This window comes from Herpailurus yagouaroundi, unplaced genomic scaffold (genome assembly GCF_014898765.1).
Source record: "Herpailurus yagouaroundi ecotype Mexico unplaced genomic scaffold, PumYag 77, whole genome shotgun sequence".
NCBI lineage: Eukaryota > Metazoa > Chordata > Mammalia > Carnivora > Felidae > Herpailurus > Herpailurus yagouaroundi.
Window position 1 is genome coordinate 50,294,697 of NW_024412388.1, and position 21,096 is coordinate 50,315,792.

Sequence of the window (21,096 nt, forward strand, 5' to 3'; positions counted from 1 at the left end):
GGCCCCTGAGCTCGGCGGAGCGGGGCTGCGTGGACGCGCGTCCCCCAGCGCCGGCCGGGTGGAGCCTGCGTCCTCGCAGCTCGGCGCCCGCTCGCTTTCCCGAGTGAAAGTTTCGGTGCCGGGACGAGCCCACGCTGCGCAGGGCGGCGAGCGGCGGAGGCCGCGGGGCCGCGCGGGCCGGGGAGCGCCGGGCGGAGTTGGGCTCTGGGCCGCGAGCCCGAGCAGCAACCCGGGCCGGACGCGGCTCCCCCAACCCCCCCCCCCCCTCCCGCCGCCTCCCGCCACCGCGCGACTCGGGCAGCTCCGCGCGCAGGACGGGGGCAACTTTTCCCCTCCGACTCTGCTGACTACTCGGAGCGTGGGTCTCTCTCGCCCCCCGCCCCTCCTTCCCATGCCCTCCCTTTTCATCCCTCTCTTGTCTGCACCACCCCTAGGCAAAATATTGCTACTTCACGGCTCCAAATCTGGACCCTTTTGAATATATTATTTATTTTCTTTGAGTAAAAGGCATGAAGTCAAAGTGATTTTGCGCTAAAAACATTTTTTTTTTTTTTTGGAAAAAAAGTGTGAGCTTTCGTACTGTTTTGGTACATTGCAATCTGACCATTAATCACCTACGTGAAGTTGTTTGCTTCATATAAAATGTTTATTTACCACTCCCTTAAAAAACCTGCTACCACTTACTGCTTTCATTTAGCAGGAGATAACGGTTTAACCGGAATACTTGATGGAAGGCTAAAAAAGTGCCAATAATTTTTTTCTTTTCCTTTCTAGATTCTGGATTTATTTTTCATATGACATCCTTTCTTATTCCAATATCGAACAGTAATCATACCGGCTATTTGATCTCGGAAGACTCTTAAAAATGCATCTTTTATGTTGAAATGGTCTGTTTGGGATTTAGGCCTAGCGTTAGTAATGGGTAGCAGTTGCTTGTAGTTATTGTAAAAGTTTTTTATTTTTCCCTAGCAAACTTCCAAAGTTCCTATTTTGGGAACTGGTGGAATTAGGAAGGAAACTTTTCCAACCACTTCTGGCAAGGTTCACAATTGCATATGGATAAGATGCAAAGTGTCAGAGAATTTGAGTGAGTTATGACTTCAGTGAAAACGCTGAGTACGAAGCCTCAAGTTCTTGCTGGCCAAAGTTTGCCACCCAGAGAATGTGTAGACAATACCAGGGTGCTGCAAGAGTGGGGAATGACCTGAGCAGACCCATGAGCCTCTTCTCAAGTGAGCTCTCAAAAGATACATTTATATTTGGGGTTGGTGCATATGTGAGAATACCTGTGTCTCTGTGCAGGCCCAGGGCAGAGTCAGGTATTTGACAAAGCTGGATTCTCTTGGCTCATGAGCTATTATCACATTAAGAAAGTTTTATTTTGTTTTGCTTTGTTTTTTAAACATATTTGGCAGTGTGATTGATACATTCACTAGGCCTTCTTCTGGAAACACCGCTGAAGGAAACACTTAGTGTAACAGTTTGTGAAGCAAAGGTACACTAAATAGTGAATGAGAGCCATAGATTTTGAGGTCTTCTTTAAAAAATTGATTTACAGTTTTATTCAACTTGCTGGAACACCTACAAAGCTCTAGAGCCAGTTTTAGAAAGACAAACTTAGGTAGTTTATTGGTCATTAAAGAAAGTCCAGTCAGCACAGTGATAAAAGTACTCTAAATGAAAGAATGAACTCCATGTATGTGTGTGCAGTTTTTAAAACTTTATCAAGAAAATGTCAGACATCTTATTTTAAACCATATAAGCATATTGTAACCATCCTTTACCTGACCATAGAATGATATTAACCCAGTAGAAATTTATAGGTGAACCTTTAAAAAGTAGTTCCAGAAATATCAGCGCTCAGTGGTTCTTAAACTTGGCTTACTTACAAACAGATCAACGTTTAAGATGCTGATTCAAAGTCATACCGCTTTTGAAACAGGTTTTCAGGTTTGTTTTCATTGGTGGCCTCTAACTTTCTCACCGAGTACCTATGTACAATATTCTTTATTTTCTCTTGACTATTTTGGAATATTACATAGCGTATGGCAGTATGTGCAGCAACATGATTTATAAGGGCATACTTTTTTTTCAAAATTAATTTATGCTGTGCCTCGACATTACCTACAAGTTAACGATATTCTTTACTTTCGATGATCTAGAATATTTCTGATCGTGAGGTGAGAAAGATAACTATCATTTTAATGGTACGTGGGAGTAAAGTTATACAAAATACTGTGCACTTTTATTGGCACATTCTTGAAACCTTTGGGGAGTAGTAAGTCGTAAATACTTTTGATGCAAAATTGGGGACTTAGATTATTCTTAATGATTAGTTGACATACTTGGCCTCGTTTAAGGGTTTTTATGATGAGATAGATAGGCATTTGGTTGGCAGGTAAGCAAAATCCTTTTGAACACGAATGAACGCAGCTCACAGTTAGTTCTGTGAGAAGCTTTACTAGTAGGAGTCTCTTCCAACATTTAAATGCCATATCAGAATGCTTGTTTTAAAAATGTTTATTGTCATTAATAAACCTTTTGAGTGAGATAACATTTTAACATAAATATGGATTGTTTGGAGTGTAGTTATGCTTTGCTTTATAAAATGGGGCTGAGATTTTAAAATGAAATCCTCCCTTTGGTGAAAGCTCACTTTGTAGTTAGGGCAGACTCCAGGAGTTCTTTGCATGATACCACAGAGCCTTGGTCCCTAGCATGTCCTGTGTATGTAAGGAAATCAGCCAATGTGAAGGACTGTTCCAAACCCCAGTTTTATGTATTTTAGAGCATTTCAAGGATGAGCTCAGAATTTAGTAATGTTTAAATGCTTTGCGGTTTGGTGTATACCTTATAAACTGTGACCTGAAAAATGCTCCCCCACCCCATTTCTGCCTTTTAAAGTATGGCAGTGAGAAAGATTCTCAGACATCAGAAATTAAAAAATGTTTATGGATAAAGGATAATATAATTCTTGTATTTTTCTCTGTTTCCTCTCCACTTAAAGAATGCACATATGTTATAAAAGCTGACTTCTCTTTTGGATTTTTATTGAATAAAAGCAGTTTTCAAAGCTAAACTTGAAATGCAGAGCCTAGAATTGGTTCATAGAAGAAAAAGATAAATGTCAATTAGTGAAATGATTTATTATGTATTACAATTATTATGTACTTGCTTTAAAAATAGTCGTCTAGTGTTTGCATGATTGATTATAATTTAGAATGTTTTAACAGTCTTGGAAAATTGGAAAAATATTTTTCCAATTTTAACCTCTCCATTTACATTTGAACATTTAAAAAATTAATAATTTATAGTAATAATATTTTGGACATTACAGTTACTTGTGCCTCCAAAGTATATATTTAGATGGATATTACAAACTGAAAAAGAATGCATTTTATAATATTTGTCTGTTCTACACCCTTCTTTAAAAAGTCATCAAATATCTCTTTGGTTTTCTTATCCTCATTCATTTGAAAGTAAATAATTTATCTTTTGGGGGTTTGTGCGGTGGAGAGAAGTTATGTAAGATCAGTGTGGGTTGGTTAATCAAAAGTTAGATGTACTCAGAAAGCTTTGTGGAGGTTACTGTTTAATTTTTCTTTAATTTTGTATTTATATTTCCTAAGAAAACATCAAGTAAAAGAATCAAACATTTTCATAGGACAGTAAGAAAAATGTGAACATCTTAAATTGAATTTTATTTTCAAATTACTTGCATTTTAAGAGGCAACCGTGGAGGGTTTTCCTGGAGTCTCATAAACATTAAATGTACCAGCTTCTCTATTTCCTTGTGAGAAAAAGCCTGAAATACTATTTTCAAAAATTAAATAACGGTTCTCTTTTTTTAGGGACGATTATTCCTGAAGGCATTTCACGAAATTAACTGTATTTAGTTGCAACCCTGTTGTCACAATGACGCATTCTATTTACTATTTGGCATGTACGCTTTTCTTTGTTTTTCTCCCCCCTTTTCTTCCTTTTTGTTTCATTCCCACAGTATCAGCAAGTATGTCTTGGAAATAGATCTTTTATTTCAGCCTGAAGAATATCAAATTCATCTCTTCTTTTGTAGACGCCAAATTTTTCTAAGTTTTTGACTAAAAAAATCATATGCAACTGTAATACTTAAGAAGGAATTAAGATGTTACCAAAATGGCTGAGAAACAGATTAGAGTCTGCAGGCAATATTTTTAGAGGGAAAGTCTTTGTTTTCATTGATCGTGGAGATGATTTTTTGCTCCTAGACTTCCATAAACATTGACTGGCATCTAAATGTTTAGGATTTGCCAACCTGGCGGCCGAGCCCTGGCTGTACTACAAGTAGTGAGGTCAAGGCTGGAGCAAAATTAGATATGCCTTTCTTGAAATAGGGTTAAGATTATATATCGTTATAAGCATTTCAATAAACTTCACTTACTATCTAAAGGATTTGGGACCTAAGCCTGGCAATAGAACCTGGTGCACTTTGGTGAACATATCAAAACATTTTAAGATTTTTAGCAATTTTTTTTGCCGAGATTGTGAGAAATGATACTGATAGTTTTCTTTTTTCCCCCTCAGACTCCCTATAGGCATCCTCTGTATAATTTTGGTAAGGTAATGCTTGAGTCAACTTTCAAGTGAAATAAGCATGTTTTTTTTTGTTGTTGTTTTTTGTTGTTTTTTTTTTTAAATGACTATCTGGAGAAAAGTTGTTTCCTTTTGTCTCCATTGTAGTTATATTTTTGTTTTTGTTCATCTCTCTAGGATGAGTTTCATCCTTTCATTGAAGCACTTCTGCCCCACGTCCGAGCCTTCGCCTACACATGGTTCAACCTGCAGGCCCGAAAACGAAAATACTTCAAAAAACATGAAAAGCGTATGTCAAAAGAAGAAGAGAGAGCCGTGAAGGATGAGTTGCTAAGTGAAAAACCAGAGGTCAAGCAGAAGTGGGCATCTCGACTTCTGGCCAAGTTACGGAAAGATATCCGCCCCGAGTACCGAGAGGATTTTGTTCTTACAGTTACAGGGAAAAAGCCTCCATGTTGTGTTCTTTCCAACCCAGACCAGAAAGGCAAGATGCGAAGAATTGACTGCCTTCGCCAGGCAGACAAAGTCTGGAGGTTGGACCTCGTTATGGTGATTTTATTTAAAGGTATTCCGCTCGAAAGTACTGATGGTGAGCGCCTTGTAAAGTCCCCACAGTGCTCGAATCCAGGGCTCTGTGTGCAGCCCCATCACATAGGGGTTTCTGTTAAGGAACTCGATTTATATTTGGCATACTTTGTGCATGCAGCAGGTAAGTGCAATGGTGAGACGTTGTTCTGCTTTCTCGTGTGTTTCTCTTCTGCTGACCTCTGTATATGCCGGGCCATTCCGGCCCCCTCCAAGTGGCAGGCCACATACGTAGAGACAGGTGTGGTTGCAAAGGTGAACCGAAGTCAGAATAGCCAGAAGCCCCGGTGTCTGAGGGGACATCTTCACTCAGGTGGAAAAACGCAGCTTTGAGAGGATTCTCCCCAAGTTCAGTTCTCTTGGCGAGTAGTGTTATCAGAGGTGTTGGTAGTTCTGTGATATGTTTAAACCACGTTTTTTGATGATGGGCGAGAGAAGCCTCATAACACCTTTCTCATAAAGGGGGTATTTTGGATGGCAGGTGATCTAGTTGAAAAGCACTGAGTTTGGTGGTGAGGCAGTATTTTTAGTTGCTTATCTTCTGGGAGTGTTTTTAACCTACTGGGGCCTCTTGGACCCCATGCGTATTAAGAGGATGTGGTAAGATTACTGTCAAATTGCTGATCATTTATGAAGGAAAAGGAATCACATTAATACGCAAACTTTAGTAGCTTTGTACTTAGGAATTCGCATTGTTGTCTAAGATAGCTGAAGGAAAAACAAACCAACTCTTTACGCAATTGATGGTAAGGTTAATCTTAAAAGTAACCAACCTGGGTAGTTACTCAGTGCATGAATGCGCTGAGAAATTGATATTGATCATTGATGGAGTGAGTTGCTTTGATTGGTGATAAAATTCTTTATTGTTTCAAGGCTGTTTTCGAGACATGTTTTACCTGTGTATGTTATACCATTCTAGAGTAGCATTCAGGATAAAACTACTGAGGGCTGACTAAAAGAATGCATTTTTACTTTGTTTCTTTTGCCTCGTTTTAGACAAAAGGTTCATTGTGTTATGTGAAAGCTCAGGTCTTGTGTAACTTGTTGACTTTTTATATGTACATATCGGTCTTGCTGGATTTTACCTTCATGGCAGTTACTTGAGCCAGATGAAAGAAAGAAGGTTGTGGAATCCTACCAGTAGGCTCTTTTGGGGTTCATATATTCATGTTTTTCTCCCCACAAAGAAGAGAGGTGTTACCTGTAAGATCAACACTGTACTGTTTTGCAGAATGTTTTTAATTCTAAAAATGCGAGCTATTTTTTAAAGTCAGCTGATAGCCTATTCTCTATTATTTTCCTCAATATATGTTTTAGAAAGAGAACTTTTGTTACCCATCTGTCCTTACATAAGAAACTGGAGAAATTAACTTTGCAAGCATGTCACATTATCATTTGCATTCTGTTGGCAGGGGATAGATGAGTATTTTAGAGGATGTGATCTGTAAGTGTTTCAAATATTTGGGTTTTGGAGAATGTGTACTTAATTGTAAGAAGCGCCTGTTGCTTTAGCCAGTTCTGGGTAGTGAAAATGAAAAGGCAGCACCTCTCCAATGACCTCTAGACAGGAACAAGTATCCTTTTCTTAATCCCCCTTTCACCCTATTGTTACTTTGTTCTCTCTATTGAAAAAGCAGAGTTAAATTTTTAAGAAATTTATTTGCGTACATAAGTGGAGATTCTGACAGGGAAAGGCAAGGTGCGGAAAAAAAAAAAGGATGGGTGCTACAGGTGCTTTCAGGGAGCACCCTTTAAGATCTTGGGGTTAATCTTTTTGATATTTAGAAAAGTCAATCATTTGTAAATTGTCGCCAGTGCTTTAATTGGCCAGCATAGAGAAACGAGGGTACCAACAGGTGACACACACCGTGGCTTGCGCTTCCTTACCAGGTACGTCGAGGTGAAGTACCGGTGACCTCTGTTGGGGTGAGAAGAATCGTTCTCAGTGTGAGATACAAACGTTTCCCTTAGATTGAAAGAGCCGCAGGCTCTCCAGTGATTGCCGTTACATGTGTTCTCCTTCGTTGTTGACCGTTTGTTCCTGTGCCGTTGCTGCAAATCCTTGAGCTCACACGGTGGCTGGTTGTCTCAATACCTGAAGGATTATGTGGGTAACGTGACAGGTAGAAGGTTGCTTAGGAGAGTTAGCATCCCTATTGCTTATGAAAGATTTATTGACAGCAACGTGGATCAGACTACCTCTCGGTTTGGTTTTCCTGACGTATCCCAGAATCCCCTGTTAGGCCTGAATGGCAGCCAAGTGTTAGGCCATTGGCTTTCACGGAGCGCAGTAATGGCTGCTTCTCTGTGCACGCAACAGGACGGCTGCAGAAGAAAATATTAAGGGCCTTTTGTCTGACAATAGTTCAAATTTGATTTAAGAGATTTAGAGACCTGTTATTTGTGGACGGGAAGCTAGTTGCCAATACAAATACGAGGTAGATCGGTCAACTTACATACAACTGATTTGACAAGCATCTGTTATAATACTGAAGATTTGTAAACACTAAACAATGTTTTTACCTCCTTAAAAGTTTTGAGAACTTGCCAGTATTGGCAGGAGGCAGAGACTCTGAAACGTGCTTCAAGAAACATGCCAAAACCATTGTGGCCTTTTCACCTTTAGTAAATTTTTTTTCCCACTCTCTCTTAAAATGTTGGATTTTTTTTTTCTTCCAAAATGCCATTTCCCCCACTACATAGCTCCCAAAATAAGATTTTTTTCCCTTTTAAAAACTTGTACAATAATTATTGCTTCAAGCCTCAGCTTTTTCATTGGTAGGAAGTTGAAATCTTACAACACACGTATAAACACTGGAAGCTAGTGCAGAATCAGTCATTCTTTAAAAGTGGAGGTGATTTCTCCTAAGACTGAATCAGATGCTAAAATACAATACATAAACCACCTTCCAATTTTTTTCCCCTCTAAATCCAGTGGTGTTAGAACTGTCTGAATTTTGTGGCTGATAAACAGTAACAAGGGTAATGAAATTGGAGTGATTCCATAAGCCTGAGAATTTCATCTCGTTAAAAGTATAAAAGAGTAAAACCATTTTATGCCCTTAATTTGGTCTTTATTTGAGTTGTCCTTCTGTATGTATCGTATGACAACTTGGAGATATTATGGAATTGTGGCAAATGGCTTTCTTTGTGGGCGTGTAACAGTAAAGCTAATTTATGACCAGTCTTTACCAGATGATCTGAATCAGAATCTACAATATACCCGGCACGTGGCAAGGTCACAATTTAAGTTGTTAAGGTCATAACCTTAGCCACCAGGCATTTGACCTTTTAGATAAAGTTAACCTTTGTTCATTAGTAGGCACTCAACCGAGAACTTTCTGGAGAGTTTTTTTTTTTTTTTTTTTTTTAACTGCGTCTGTATAACTTCTGGTAATGTAATCAGATTCTAGAAAGATTCTCAGTTGAGTTCGGTAAATTTTGTTGGGAGGTTCGACTTTTTAAGGACTCCTCTCTTAGATAGAGGTAAGTTGCTGTATCTAAACTATAGAATGATAGTGTCACAATTTATTTTTGATAGCTATTACCTGCTGTGAGGTGGAATGAAAGCTCTGAGGCAGCCGTGTGGAGACATTTAAAAAGTAAAATTAAATAAATAGAATTATATTTAAATCAACTGAGTAAGGTCTTTGCTAATTTTCGAGTGGCATAAGGCCCAAAGCTAAATTGCAATAAGCATCTTCACTTTTTGCAGATGAGGAATTTCCTAAGACTGGAAGTATTTTTAGTGGCCTTAACATTTGCTTTGAAAGACTAATAAATGACCAGAATTTGTCAGGTAGTTACTGCAATTGTTGATTAGCCAGTGACAGAGTGAATTGAATTTGTCCCAGTGTCCTAACATGAGTAGTGTTAGTTTTAAGGTAGAAGGTGACCAATTTTACACAGTACTGTTTTAGTACAGCAGCTACTGGTTGCTTCCATGCTGGCCCTGCTGCTCCCTTTGCTTAGTTTTGCTTGGACCAGGAATAGTAACGGTCCTGTCACTCACTGAAAGAGCTGTTTGCGGTGTGTCGGAAGTCTGGTACCTGTTCTGTAAACCTGTACGGCCAGTATTACTGATGACCACATTACTTGCACCATATTGTTCATTTAATCATGCTGTTGTGAATGCTCCCTTTAAATTATTTACATTCGGCCAGTTTTATTCTGATGTGCCACGTATTATTCCATTTCAACAAAGGGAGAGATAGTCCCATTCAGGTGCATTTTAGTTTTATTTTGGCTTCATGATTGCCATTCCTTCATATAGTAATAGAGAAAGCCGTGATATGCAGATAGACCAGATGGTCATGTTGACAGATTGAGAATTCACTTCCTACTGCTTCAGAGCAGGTGTAAGATTGGGAGTGTCTGTGTATGAGCGTGTGTGTGCTTCGTGTGCATGTGTGTGCACATTCAGGCTGCACACAGAGTGCTCTTTAGAGCACTGCAAATGATTTCTTTTTTTAAAAAGCTGTTACTTTAAATACACTGTAACTATATGTGTAAGGTTAGCGGAGCATATAGAATAAGGATTGTAAACATTTTTAAGTGACTAATGTTAGATTGTTATAGTTTATAATTTTATGCTGAATTAGTTACGGTAATTTCTTAATTTTTAAGTGACTTAGTGCATTAGTTTGCATCAGTATTGCATATCTAAAATATGTTCAGTATATTTTGTTAGCAGGCATACATGCGTATGTGTGTATTTATGTTCAAGTTTAGGACGAGCATTATGTAATTACACTTTTTCAGTACCTCAGTAAACTCCTTAGTAGAAGGGTGTGCAGCTAGTTTCTGGGATTTAGAATAATAAGCTGTATTCAGAAAAAGAGGGAGTAAGACTAATACACAGTGATGTTTCAAATTAAAAGAGTAAGTACCACCCTGTCTCAAACTCTAACCGTAATCTTAAGCTAAACTCAAGGTAGATTTTGTGGCTGACTGATCCATTCCGAATTATTGGTATATGCACCGTTTTAGAAAATTTCATTTATTTTTTTGTCTTTTAATTCTTTAAAGGAAATAGCACCAACAGTCAACAGACTTGAGATAAATGTGGCTTTTATGTCCTTCAATGTTTGTGTAACTTGAGGGTAGTAACAATATCCTTTGTCTAGAATATAGTGAAAAAGATGGAAATTCAAAGGCAGAGAGGGTATAGGAATAGGGAGGAAAGGTTGTTCGGAGTAAACTTATGAACGGAGGTCAGCTCGTTTATGGCTAAGAGGTTTGAATGTTGGTAAGAAATTTCCCAATGCTGCTGGCTTAGATTTGCCTTGTCTTCTTTTCCACCCAGTGATGAATAGCATTAATTTAAACCTATTTAGGGCTAGTGTGGGAGAAACCACAGCCTTTGTTGTGGTCACTGCTGTACACAGTAGGACTGGGTGTTTCACTTGGTTAAGGCCTCAAGCTGCTTCCACAGGATGCAGAATGGCCTGTCAGTTTTTAAAAACTTGCATAGAAGCAGCAACAATTCTAATTGCTTGCAAATGTTAATATAGATTATTGAAAGCAATTCTGAGGTTAGAATAGAAGCAAAAACATGAAATACAGATTGAATTCACTGAGAATGTTAAACACCAGTTTATTACCATCTCAGCAATAATTTCCCCATCTTTATTTAGAGGTTAAATCTTGTTTTTAAATATATTATAAACTCTACGTCCTTGCGAGGTGGGAGGTGTGGGGTAAAGGGAAGGAAGAAGTCAGGTGGAGGAGGAAGAGAATGAATGAACTGGCATGCTTTGTTAAGAAACACAAAACTGTGAATTTAATCGCAAATGGAGATGCTCTCAAAGTGTTTTGGTTTAAGTAGTGACTGTAAAAGGATCCCAAGCACCTAGGTATCAAGTGGAGAATTTTATAATCCGTCCCCCTGCGTGCGTGTTTTGGCACCATTTGTTTCAGACTCAGAGAGTGTTTGGGGCTTTCGGAGTTCCTGTTCAAAATTTTAGAAAAGAAAACTTTTGCGAAAATTCTTTTTATCTTTTGAAGGGTCCCGTAAGGGACACTGTGACATGCATAAACTTGGGAAAGAGACTGTTGAGACGTTTATGATTATTACCATCTTGCTTTCTAAAGTGATAACTTACAGTGTTATCAAAATTTTGGCTGTTGTTTAGGCAACTGTAAGATACAGATTATTGATCTAAACTTTAGAGTCCCTCTGAACTTAGCAGAATTGTCTAGCTGCTGCCAAGACAGAAACAACTTTTACCCTAGGTCTTTCCCAGAATATTAGCAAACAACGCTTCATGTGTCCTTACGATCATTTCACTTTCACAGTGTAAAAGTATATTTTCTCTGATAACAGCACTAGCCCTCCTATGAATATTCTAGTTAAATAAACATGGCTTGTGAGGCAGAGAAAGAAGTCCGCAGTTGACAAATTGTGACAACCACGTGGAGAGGATATTTTTGCCGTTCTGTTTGCAAAAGCAACTAAATAAGACAAAATTAAGAGAAAAAAGTTCTCTTTTTCTTGATACGTATCTTGGCCTGTGTTGGTCTTCCTTGAAGCATAATATATTGCTAATCCCAAACCTAGAAATGATCAGGGCAATGATAATAGCTAGAGATTGAAGTAGAATAGCTTTAGTGTTCTTTGAGACCTTTAAACTTACTTCTCTTCATGTCTTTCACACGCTTTCCTAGTGGTAAATATTTTGGACCTAGATCAATTGAAAGTAAAGAAAAGGACATGGGGGAAGAAAGGAAGGCAGGAAGGTGAACTTTTTATTGAGTTGTCTGTTTTGCGGCAAGCATTATCCTGAGTTTTGCCATACATGGTAGTTTTCTTTTCTCTCTCTCTGTCTTCCTTTCTTATTCTTTTCTTTAAAAAATCATGGCAATATTGTAAATAAATATGTGTTCTTCATTTGTGCAGGCAAAAATAAAGTCTCAGAGTATCCAAGTGACATGTGTATAGTAAGATTAAAACCGAGGCCTTCTGATTCCAAACCCACTTCTCTTCCACTTACAGTTAAGATCCACTCTGTATCCCTCTCTCTTATCCTGTCGTATGGGGGTTGGGTGTCATTTAAATGGTATCCCACACCTACCTTGAATCAGAGGGAAAGAAAAAAGTCAAAATCCAGACCCTTCCCATGGAGACGTTTTAACTGTGGACTCCAGTTCCGAGGCACAGAATGAGTCCATACTTGGCTAAGAGAGGGAGAAAATGTTCTTATGCTTTGGTCAGTGTTGGGGTCCAAAGTCTGGAGTGACTTGTTCTTTCTTGTTTTTAGAATGTTGAAGTTCAGTGAATACAAGCACTGTAACAGGTTTAAGATCCCCTCCCCCCCTTTTTCTAAGATAGATGAATTGGTTCTAGGTGTTTTGGGAAGCCACTGAGAATTAAAGCAAGCATTAGTTTGAAAATCAGAATTGCACGTAATATTTTACGAGGTAAAATTTGTACATATTTTCTTATGTGAACAAAAGGTATATTTCTAACTTCTCTTCATGATTAGATAAAAAAATTTGTTTACATTACTCTAAACAGATCCTTTGATTATGGCCTCGTGTATCATTATTTAAAAAAAAAGCAAAAGTTGAGTTTTATTTGTTAAAATTGTTTTTTAATATTAAAGAGAAAGAAAAAATGAAAAGAGGAACAAGGTTCATCTTAATGCCCTTAAATGACTGATTAATTGATGGATATATTTAATACCCTTATTTTCATATCTTTAAACTGAAGCAAGATTAATTCTTAATGACCTCAGTGTAAAAATTCAAAGCCCCATTCAACATGAATTATCTAATTGTAAATAGAAAAAAAGACCAGTAATTATAATTTATACTACATTCATTATATGTCTATTAATTCTTCTAGGGTTTATTTAAAAAATAAGCTGCTGAGCTGAATTTATATTGAATAAAATAGAAATGTAGCTTTCTTTTTAAGTTGCTTTTTTAGAAATGCTAATAAATTAAAAGTTAGGGTTGTTCGGAGTCACTGTCAGTTATGCCAGAAAGAGAAAACTGAAGTGTATGAGTAAAAGTATAAATTGGAAACGAGAGGATTGGAATAAAAAAATAGGATTCACACCCCATTGTCCCATACTGCATCCCTTTTGATGTCTCTGATGAGTGTTTATGGTGGTCCCAATAACCTCTGAGTTTCCAGACCAAATAGTTTTCAGAGCATATATATTCAGATAAATATTTTAATGGCTGTTTTCGTAGGTTAAAAATGTGAGGTGAAACAAAAGTAACAATAAGACGTATCTTTAAAAACGAATACAATTTCAAAATTTGTATGTATGTCTGTTTAGCATCTGCCATTGTCAGGCTGTTGTCTTTGTTGCTATGGTTTGGGTGATTTTATTTCCTTTTGTAATTTTGCCAGCCCATGATTGGATAGTGCAACATGTTCATGCTGTTGTGGAAGATGTATCTGTGGTGAGTTTTATAGCTTGATCTGAGTGGTAATTCTTGGTATGGACAGCTATTTATTTGTCAGTGGATAATAGGAACTTGTGCTACTATATCAATTGTTTAATTTTCAAAATTAGGGACATCTTATTTACTATGGGGAACTCAGAACTGTCTCTGCTGTTATGTGCCTGCCTCTTCCCCTATTGGAAGCATCTCGAATTCTGCGTATTTTAATCTTAAAGGGATTATTTAATTTTAAACTCCTACATGCAGTGAATATTCTACATGCAGGATCCCATCATTGTCACTTTCAAATATTCCATTGCCTTTCAAAGGAGCTGACATTACAAGTCCTTAGGTTGACAAATTCTCATCAACTTTTGTGAAAAATTTGGCTGCAGAAGGAGTAAAGTCAAAAGAGGGCCATAGACAGATGGATTTCAGTGTTTAGATGACATCAAGCCCTTCTCCGTGGCATTTTTAAACATTCCAAATGAGTGAGGAATGGAGATGCTTAAAGAGCTCACTATAGAATGAGTAATTAAGATACTATGTATCTGCATGTTAACCTTTGTAAGCATCCTATTCAACAGAGCTGTATGGGCTCAGACACCATGGCAGATTAACAGTGAAAATCATAAATATCTTTTATGCTGAACACAATTTGTAAATAGTATTAGATATTAAAGATGTTGATGGAAACCAACGTAGAGCTGAGAACATAATTTTAGCATTAAGTAATTGGGAGTTAAAGATGAGTGGGTTACAAACGTTTAAGGTCAAGCAAGGGTTCTGGATAAGAATTTGGCAAAAGCCGCTCGGTATCTTTGTGTGACCATAGCAAGATTTTCGCACGGACGCATATTGTATGAAAAATTAGTAGGTTACTAATGTCTCTGATTCATTTAGTTGGCTTTTCCTCCCCTTCTTTTAAATGGTGGAGGTTCTCTTTTTGGAGAGGAGTTTCAAGTAACTTCTGAGAATGAAGTCTTTGTAACTTGATGCTGTTCAACAGCATAACTATTGTTGTATGTTCCTGTCAGGGAAGGATAGTCATTGCAGTACTTTTATTGTATGGGCTCTTAGTATGTGACAAGGACTTTTATTAAGAATTCTTTCTTTTTTTTTTTTTTTTTTTTTGTGTTAGATGTACTTTTGGAAGTCCCTCCTCCTCCCTACCCAGTCAAGAATTACAGAGGTTTTAAATAACAATCAAATGATTTTTAAAATTATTTTCTTGGTGTATCCACTGTATGGACAAAAGTCTTATTTTTAAGGAAGGTTCTGGAATTCGTGTGCTTTTAGATTTTCCGTAAAATAAAGTGGGAGAAGTAATAGAAAAGTGCCATCTCATCGGGGCCAGGATGTACACAGTTCTTTGGAGAATGAGGATATGACAGCCTGAAATGTTAGGGTTGAAGAACTAATTGTTCTAAAGATATTTGCTCCTCATCTCAGAAAAGACGGCAAACATGCAAAATGGATAAATGTAATCCTTTGTACTTTTACCACCTACATTTTTAAACTACAGTGACTCTGATTTCTCTAGAAAGGTCAGAGGTTTCAGACAGAAAGCTTTGTAATTCTTCAAAGAGAGACATTTTCAATTTTGCTGTATAAAGACTGATTATGCACAGCTTTTTTACTTTATTTACAGTTGAGCCTCAGAGGTTCTGGGGTGGGGGCAATGCTGAATCCGTGAAGACGTGTCATGAGACAGCAGAAGTGGATGGAAACAGATAGATTGGGGAGGAGCACAGATTCCCACTTAGAGATGCACATTTCTGGGCCTTTATTACCAATCGCCTTGTTTAAAAGTGAAGACAGGACAGTGCCTTTTGCTCTGTACGCAGAGCGTTCTGTGATAGACTCTAAATATTTTGGGCATCTCCAGGAATTTACGTATCTGGGTGCCTTTTCTTAGGGTTGGCTTCGTTGGTTTTTCTAAATTGTGGATACGGGCTTCTCTGGTTTTATGTGGGTTTCTTTGTTTCTATTTTGTTTTCCTTTTGGACCTCTCCAAGTTTGGGAGAATTGTTCATGTTGGGTGGCGGGGGTGAGCAGAGATGGTAGTTGACTTCTGTTGTGGGTTACTCCCATTATTCGGGGAAACAGAGGCTCAGAGAGTGTTAGTAACTCACTCAGGGTTTTGCCAAGAGTAAGTGGCGAAACCAGGATTAAAGCCAGATCCATCGGAACCCAGACTTGTGTGGTTAACCTCTATAATATTTAAATTGGCTTTTCATATATATTATTTTATTAGCTTTTCACATAAACCTTAAATTTAGGTAGGGGAGCTTTTTGTTATAATTACCTTTCTGCAGATGAAGACGCAGAGAGGCTGAGTAACATCTCCATGGTATGATGGTTAGTTAGTGTTAGGGCTTTTTATCTCCAGGGTGTTCCCCAAGATATCAGGCTCTCTGAGCTCCACCCCTGAATTTATGGATGGGGTAAAAGTTTTCACTGGAAGTATGTAACAGTGCTGAAAGCCATGGTTTTCTCTGAAGCTGAAAAAATAGTGAGCGACTAGAGCTTTTTCTGGTTTGTTAATAGATTTCAGTGTTTCAAACCTTGAAGGAAGCGGTCTTCATTTTACAAGGTGAAAACACTAAGTGCATGCATCCCAGGAGCTCCGAAGATAGAACATTCTTGTGTGAATTGGAGGACCACTGTAGCCTGTTGTTACCACAGGCTCTTTGGTTGGTGTTGGCATAGAAAATCTACCTCTGTTGCCTTCGTTGACAGATTCTACCCCATCACTGGCAACTCGATTCAGGAAACATATTTTGAGCGCTTGCTACCTGTTAGGCACCGTGCTAGATGCCAAGGATACAAAACTGAAGAAAATACTATGAGACGAGCTGATGCCATCTTGGGTGAAATTGATCCAGAAACTAAGATTTCAAAGCTTTTGATGTTTTTGAAGTAGGATCCTTACAAACTAATAGCCCATAGGAAGCTTTTTTTTTTAATTAAAAAAAAATTTTTTTAAATGTTTATTTATTTTTGAGACAGAGAGAGAGAGAGCACGAGTTGGGGAGGGGCAGAGAGAGAGAGGGAGACACAGAATCTGAAACAGGCTCCAGGCTCTGAGCTGTCAGCACAGAGCCTGATGCAGGGCTCGAACCCACGAACCGTGAGATCATGACCCGAGCCGAAGTCGGACGCTTAACCGACTGAGCCACCCAGGCGACCCTTGTTTAAAATTTTTAATGTTTATTTTCAAGACAGAGAGACACAGAGCATGAGTGGGAGGATGGGCAGAGAGAGCGAGGCACAGAATCCAAAGCAGGCTCCAGGCTCCAAGCCCAGCGCGGGGCTCGAACTCACGAACTGTGAGATCACGACCTGAGCTGAAGTCAGACACTTAACCGACTGAGCCACCCAGGTGCCCCATGGAAGTTTTAAACATTTGCAGAACCAGCTGTTGCTGTTGCCTTCTTGCTGTACCATTGGTACATGTTGAGGAATTCTCTTCATTTGATCATACTTCTACTACGTTGTTAAATTTTCAGTTTTCTTATGTCAAAACTATCTGTGGAAGTGGAAAGAAAACCCAAGCAGATACAGGACCGGGCACAGGTGTTTTTTATTACTTAATAGTTCACTGTGGCATGTTGGTGCACAAAAAAGTTCTATTTCTTCTTTAGAGGCCATCCTTCTTGTAATGCCGAAGGATAAAACAGAGTTATAGGAAAACTAAACAGCAGGAGAATGAGGGAGTGACAAACAGAAAGGAAGGGAAGGCCTTGGAGAGCAAGCCATGGTGAATTCATTTGGCAGTTGGTGGTAGTTCCTAAAACACAGCCAAGTCTCAGTATTATAGCCACTTAAATTCTCTGTTTTCCTCTATCTCTGAAGAAAGTTAGCAATCTTGAGACTTTTACACTGAAGTGGATTTTAAGTTGTCCGAGGTCTCAAGCTGCTTTGCCTTTCTTTCTCCTGTGAAAAGAAAACAGATATGGATTGCATTCAGACAGAAAGCACAGAAGAGGTCCTATATGTGCGAGTGTGTGTTAGTGTGTTAATGGGACAGCTGTGAGGGTCTTCTGGGAAAGTGTGTACAGATGGTGATAGGAAGGAGAACTATCGCATGTCTGATAAATGAAACACAAATAACGACCCAAAAATCTGGTGGTCCCAAACAGTGGATATTGGAGTTTTTTGTGTTTTTTTTCCTTTTTTTTTTTGGTTCTCTGTTCTATCTGCTTATTGTTTAATCTGAGAGTGAAATCTGTTTGCCCAGCCAATAATAAGTGTGCTTTTCTTTATATAGAGTGCAGAACAAATGATTTGTTCTGTAATTATTTTCAAAAGGCAGAAAATCTGTGTGTAACATTGAGAATGGCATGGGATTGTCATAGAAACTCACTCTGAACACTGTAAATAAAAATGGTTGGGGATTAGTCACAGTACCATGTGGGACATCATGAAACTGAAGACAGATTTCTTTGTTTTACAGGCGGTAAGAGAAGTGAGGCAAACTTGATAGAGTTCATGGGATGTTAGCAGTTCATTTCCTCCAGGGAGAACCATGTTGTCTTCAGATTAAATAAGCCACCTGGATACAGACTTTAGAATTTACCTGATGCTTTTAGCAACAGCTGATGTTCCCTTTATTCTAAGAGTGTTTTATCTCCAGATAATGGAAGTTTAACAAGTTTGAAAATCTCTGTTTTTGCTAACTCATCTTCAGAATCTCCCCCCTTCACTTCCCCTATACCTTCTTTCCTTGTAATCTTGAATAGCATTTTTATAGTTCTGGCCTTATTCTGGTTTCTTTCACGTGATATGAGTAAAGCTGAACACATTAACCCTAAGCAGACTTCATTAATGTAGTATATTTTAAATCCTATATATTCAGATTAGAATTATGACTCTGCAATATAATACCCTTTTCTGTTTTTAAATCTGTTATTTAGGAGGAAGTTGTTTCAGAGTACTCTCATTGTCTGGGTCCAACATCTGGAAAAGGAATTGTTTGTCTTTAAATTTGGACTGAATCCCCAATTGCAGATTCCCACCAGGGTGATGTTTCAATAAACTCTAATGTGTCAGCTTTGGATCCTTGAACTTTTAGAGGTAGGAGCTGACCTCTGAGAGGGGGTTTCAGGATGTAAGGAACTTAGTGTGTGGAATGACTCATGCTTCTGACAAGGCCACTTTCACGATGCTGTGCGTTATCGAATGTTCCTATTTGTAATCAAGAGAGTAGCTGCCATATTTAAATGAGGGTAAGGTGTATTTCGACAAATGTGGGATAATTAAAGTGAGTATATTCCCTTTCTAGATTGAGTTAACAGTGAATACAACTAACCTTGAAATTGGAGAGTGCACATGCGAGGTGATAAATGAGAATTTTGGTGCATGGAGTATACAGGGACAGGCTGCCTTCTTGCCGAAGGCTGTGGTCACACCTCGTATCGTTGTAAATGTGCATATATATATATGTATATATATATATATATATATTTTTTTTTTAATATATTTTCTGTTTTTTTAAATTTTATTTTAGAGCACAAGCAGGGGAGAGGGGCAGAGGGAGAGAGAGAGTGTGAATCCCAGGCAGGCTGCATACTTACTACAGAGCCTGATGTAGGACTCAATCCTACAACCTGGGGATCATGACCTGAGCCAAAATCAAGACTCAGACCCTCAACCGACTGAGCCACTCAGGCACCCATATGTTATGTATAATATATACAACATATATCTCTATCTCTATATCTCTATCTCTATCTCTATCTCTATCTCTATATCATTCCTTCTACTGAGCACATCCTCACTCACCTTTAATTGGTTAACATTGCTTAGGCCTTCTTCTGACCCCAGCACTTGCTGAGGGCCCCTTCCCGACATTTCCATAGTGTCCTGTTAGCACTGTGTAGTGCTCACCGTTAGAACTTCATGCATCGTAATAAAATGATCTGTCTTCCAAATTGGGCTGTGATTTCTTTATGAGCAGAGACTGAGTTGTATTTATTTTTGTGTACCCTCCCCCATACGGGTATGTAGGGCTCACCACCTGGTGTGTGTTCAGTACGTTTGTTGAGCTAGTGACCAAAGTGGAAAATCAGGCTTGAACAAAGCAAAAAGTTGTGAGATGTTTATAATATGGATTGAAAAATGAGGTGACATATAATATAGCTTTTGTTCCCTCAGGAATACTGAATTTATGCTTAATTTTGTTGTTGTTGTTTGGTCAGAATGATTTTCCCTTCTCACTTTATCATGTTAACTGATTTTTGTTTCTTCACCAAAATCCAAAGTTTCATGTTAACGCAAAGGAGGTACTGACATGTGAATAATCATTAATTCTGAAAATAAAGGTTTTGTGATGCTAGACTATTTATAAAAAAATCATTCAGGCTGTTTGTTTTCCCATCTAAGATCCTGGTCTTGACTTTTATCTGAACTGTGTACCTAGGAAAGTGATCAAGTTGTAAAGCCACCGCTCCAACTTCTTTGTGAGGGAGTCCCCTTTATCCACCAGCAGGCATTTATCAAGTACCTACTGTGTGCTCAGTGCCCTGCTGGGAGGGAGAGTAAAGGATATCAGCTTCATGCTTGAATTTTTAAAAAGCATGATCTTGATTAAAAATGGAGCACTCTTGGGGCGCCTGGGTGGCGCAGTCGGTTAAGCGTCCGACTTCAGCCAGGTCACGATCTCGCGCTCCGTGAGTTCGAGCCCCGCGTCAGGCTCTGGGCTGATGGCTCGGAGCCTGGAGCCTGTTTCCGATTCTGTGTCTCCCTCTCTCTCTGCCCCTCCCCCGTTCATGCTCTGTCTCTCTCTGTCCCAAAAATAAATAAATGTTGAAAAAAAAAATTAAAAAAAAAAATGGAGCACTCTGCTCAGGATGGCACCCATTTTTGTTTGTTTTTGAACCCCGCACTGTCTTGCTCTGCAGGGAAAGTGTTTGTGGATCATACCCTTACCTTAAGTGAGAATTTCCAGGCTTGTCTGTCCTTAACCAAGCAGGGTACCTTTTGGCATGGTTCGAGAGGCCAGAGGCAGTAGTAGTAGAAGAGTTAAAGATCAGAATGAAGGCGTTGGGCCCCATTGTATGTGGTGACTCCTCTAAGTTCCCCCTGCTAGCTAGTGCTGTGCCCTCATTAAAACTGTTAGACCAATTTCATTAGCTCCAAAATGCACCAGCATATGTAAATCTTCTTTGTTTAATTGGAGACCTATTGATTGTAGGGTAACATAAGCCTCTCTAAGGGAAACAGAACCCAACTGAAGATAAGAGTTTCTTCCCCCCCAACACATACAGCATTCATGATTTTATTTCTCTAGGCATGTTCATTATCAACACCGTTCCACTGCAGATTTTCCCGTAAAGTGTTTCCGTCTGGCCCCGTCTTCATATCTAAAACCTCCTACTGGTTTCAGCAAAGGATAATGGAAGCATTTTGACAGAATATACATTACTGTCTTCCATTTTTTTTTCTCTGAAACTTTAAAAATAATGAGAAACAAGAACTTTTAAAATCATATGAAAATCAATTTTCTTGAAAACTGAAAATGAAGCACATTCTTTTGTG

General features: G+C 38.6%; 1 protein-coding gene across 7 annotated transcripts in view; it reads left to right on the forward strand.

Moving 5' to 3' along the window:
- The window catches only part of NFIA (nuclear factor I A), a 579,301-nt gene that overhangs the window by 206,303 nt on the left and 351,902 nt on the right, over positions 1-21,096 (forward strand). For all 7 annotated transcript variants that reach the window (XM_040470432.1, XM_040470429.1, XM_040470427.1 and 4 more), the window contains exon 2: positions 4,750-5,281. In XM_040470432.1, coding sequence (XP_040326366.1) covers positions 4,750-5,281 — 532 coding nt within the window. The remainder of the gene's footprint in view (positions 1-4,749; positions 5,282-21,096) is intronic.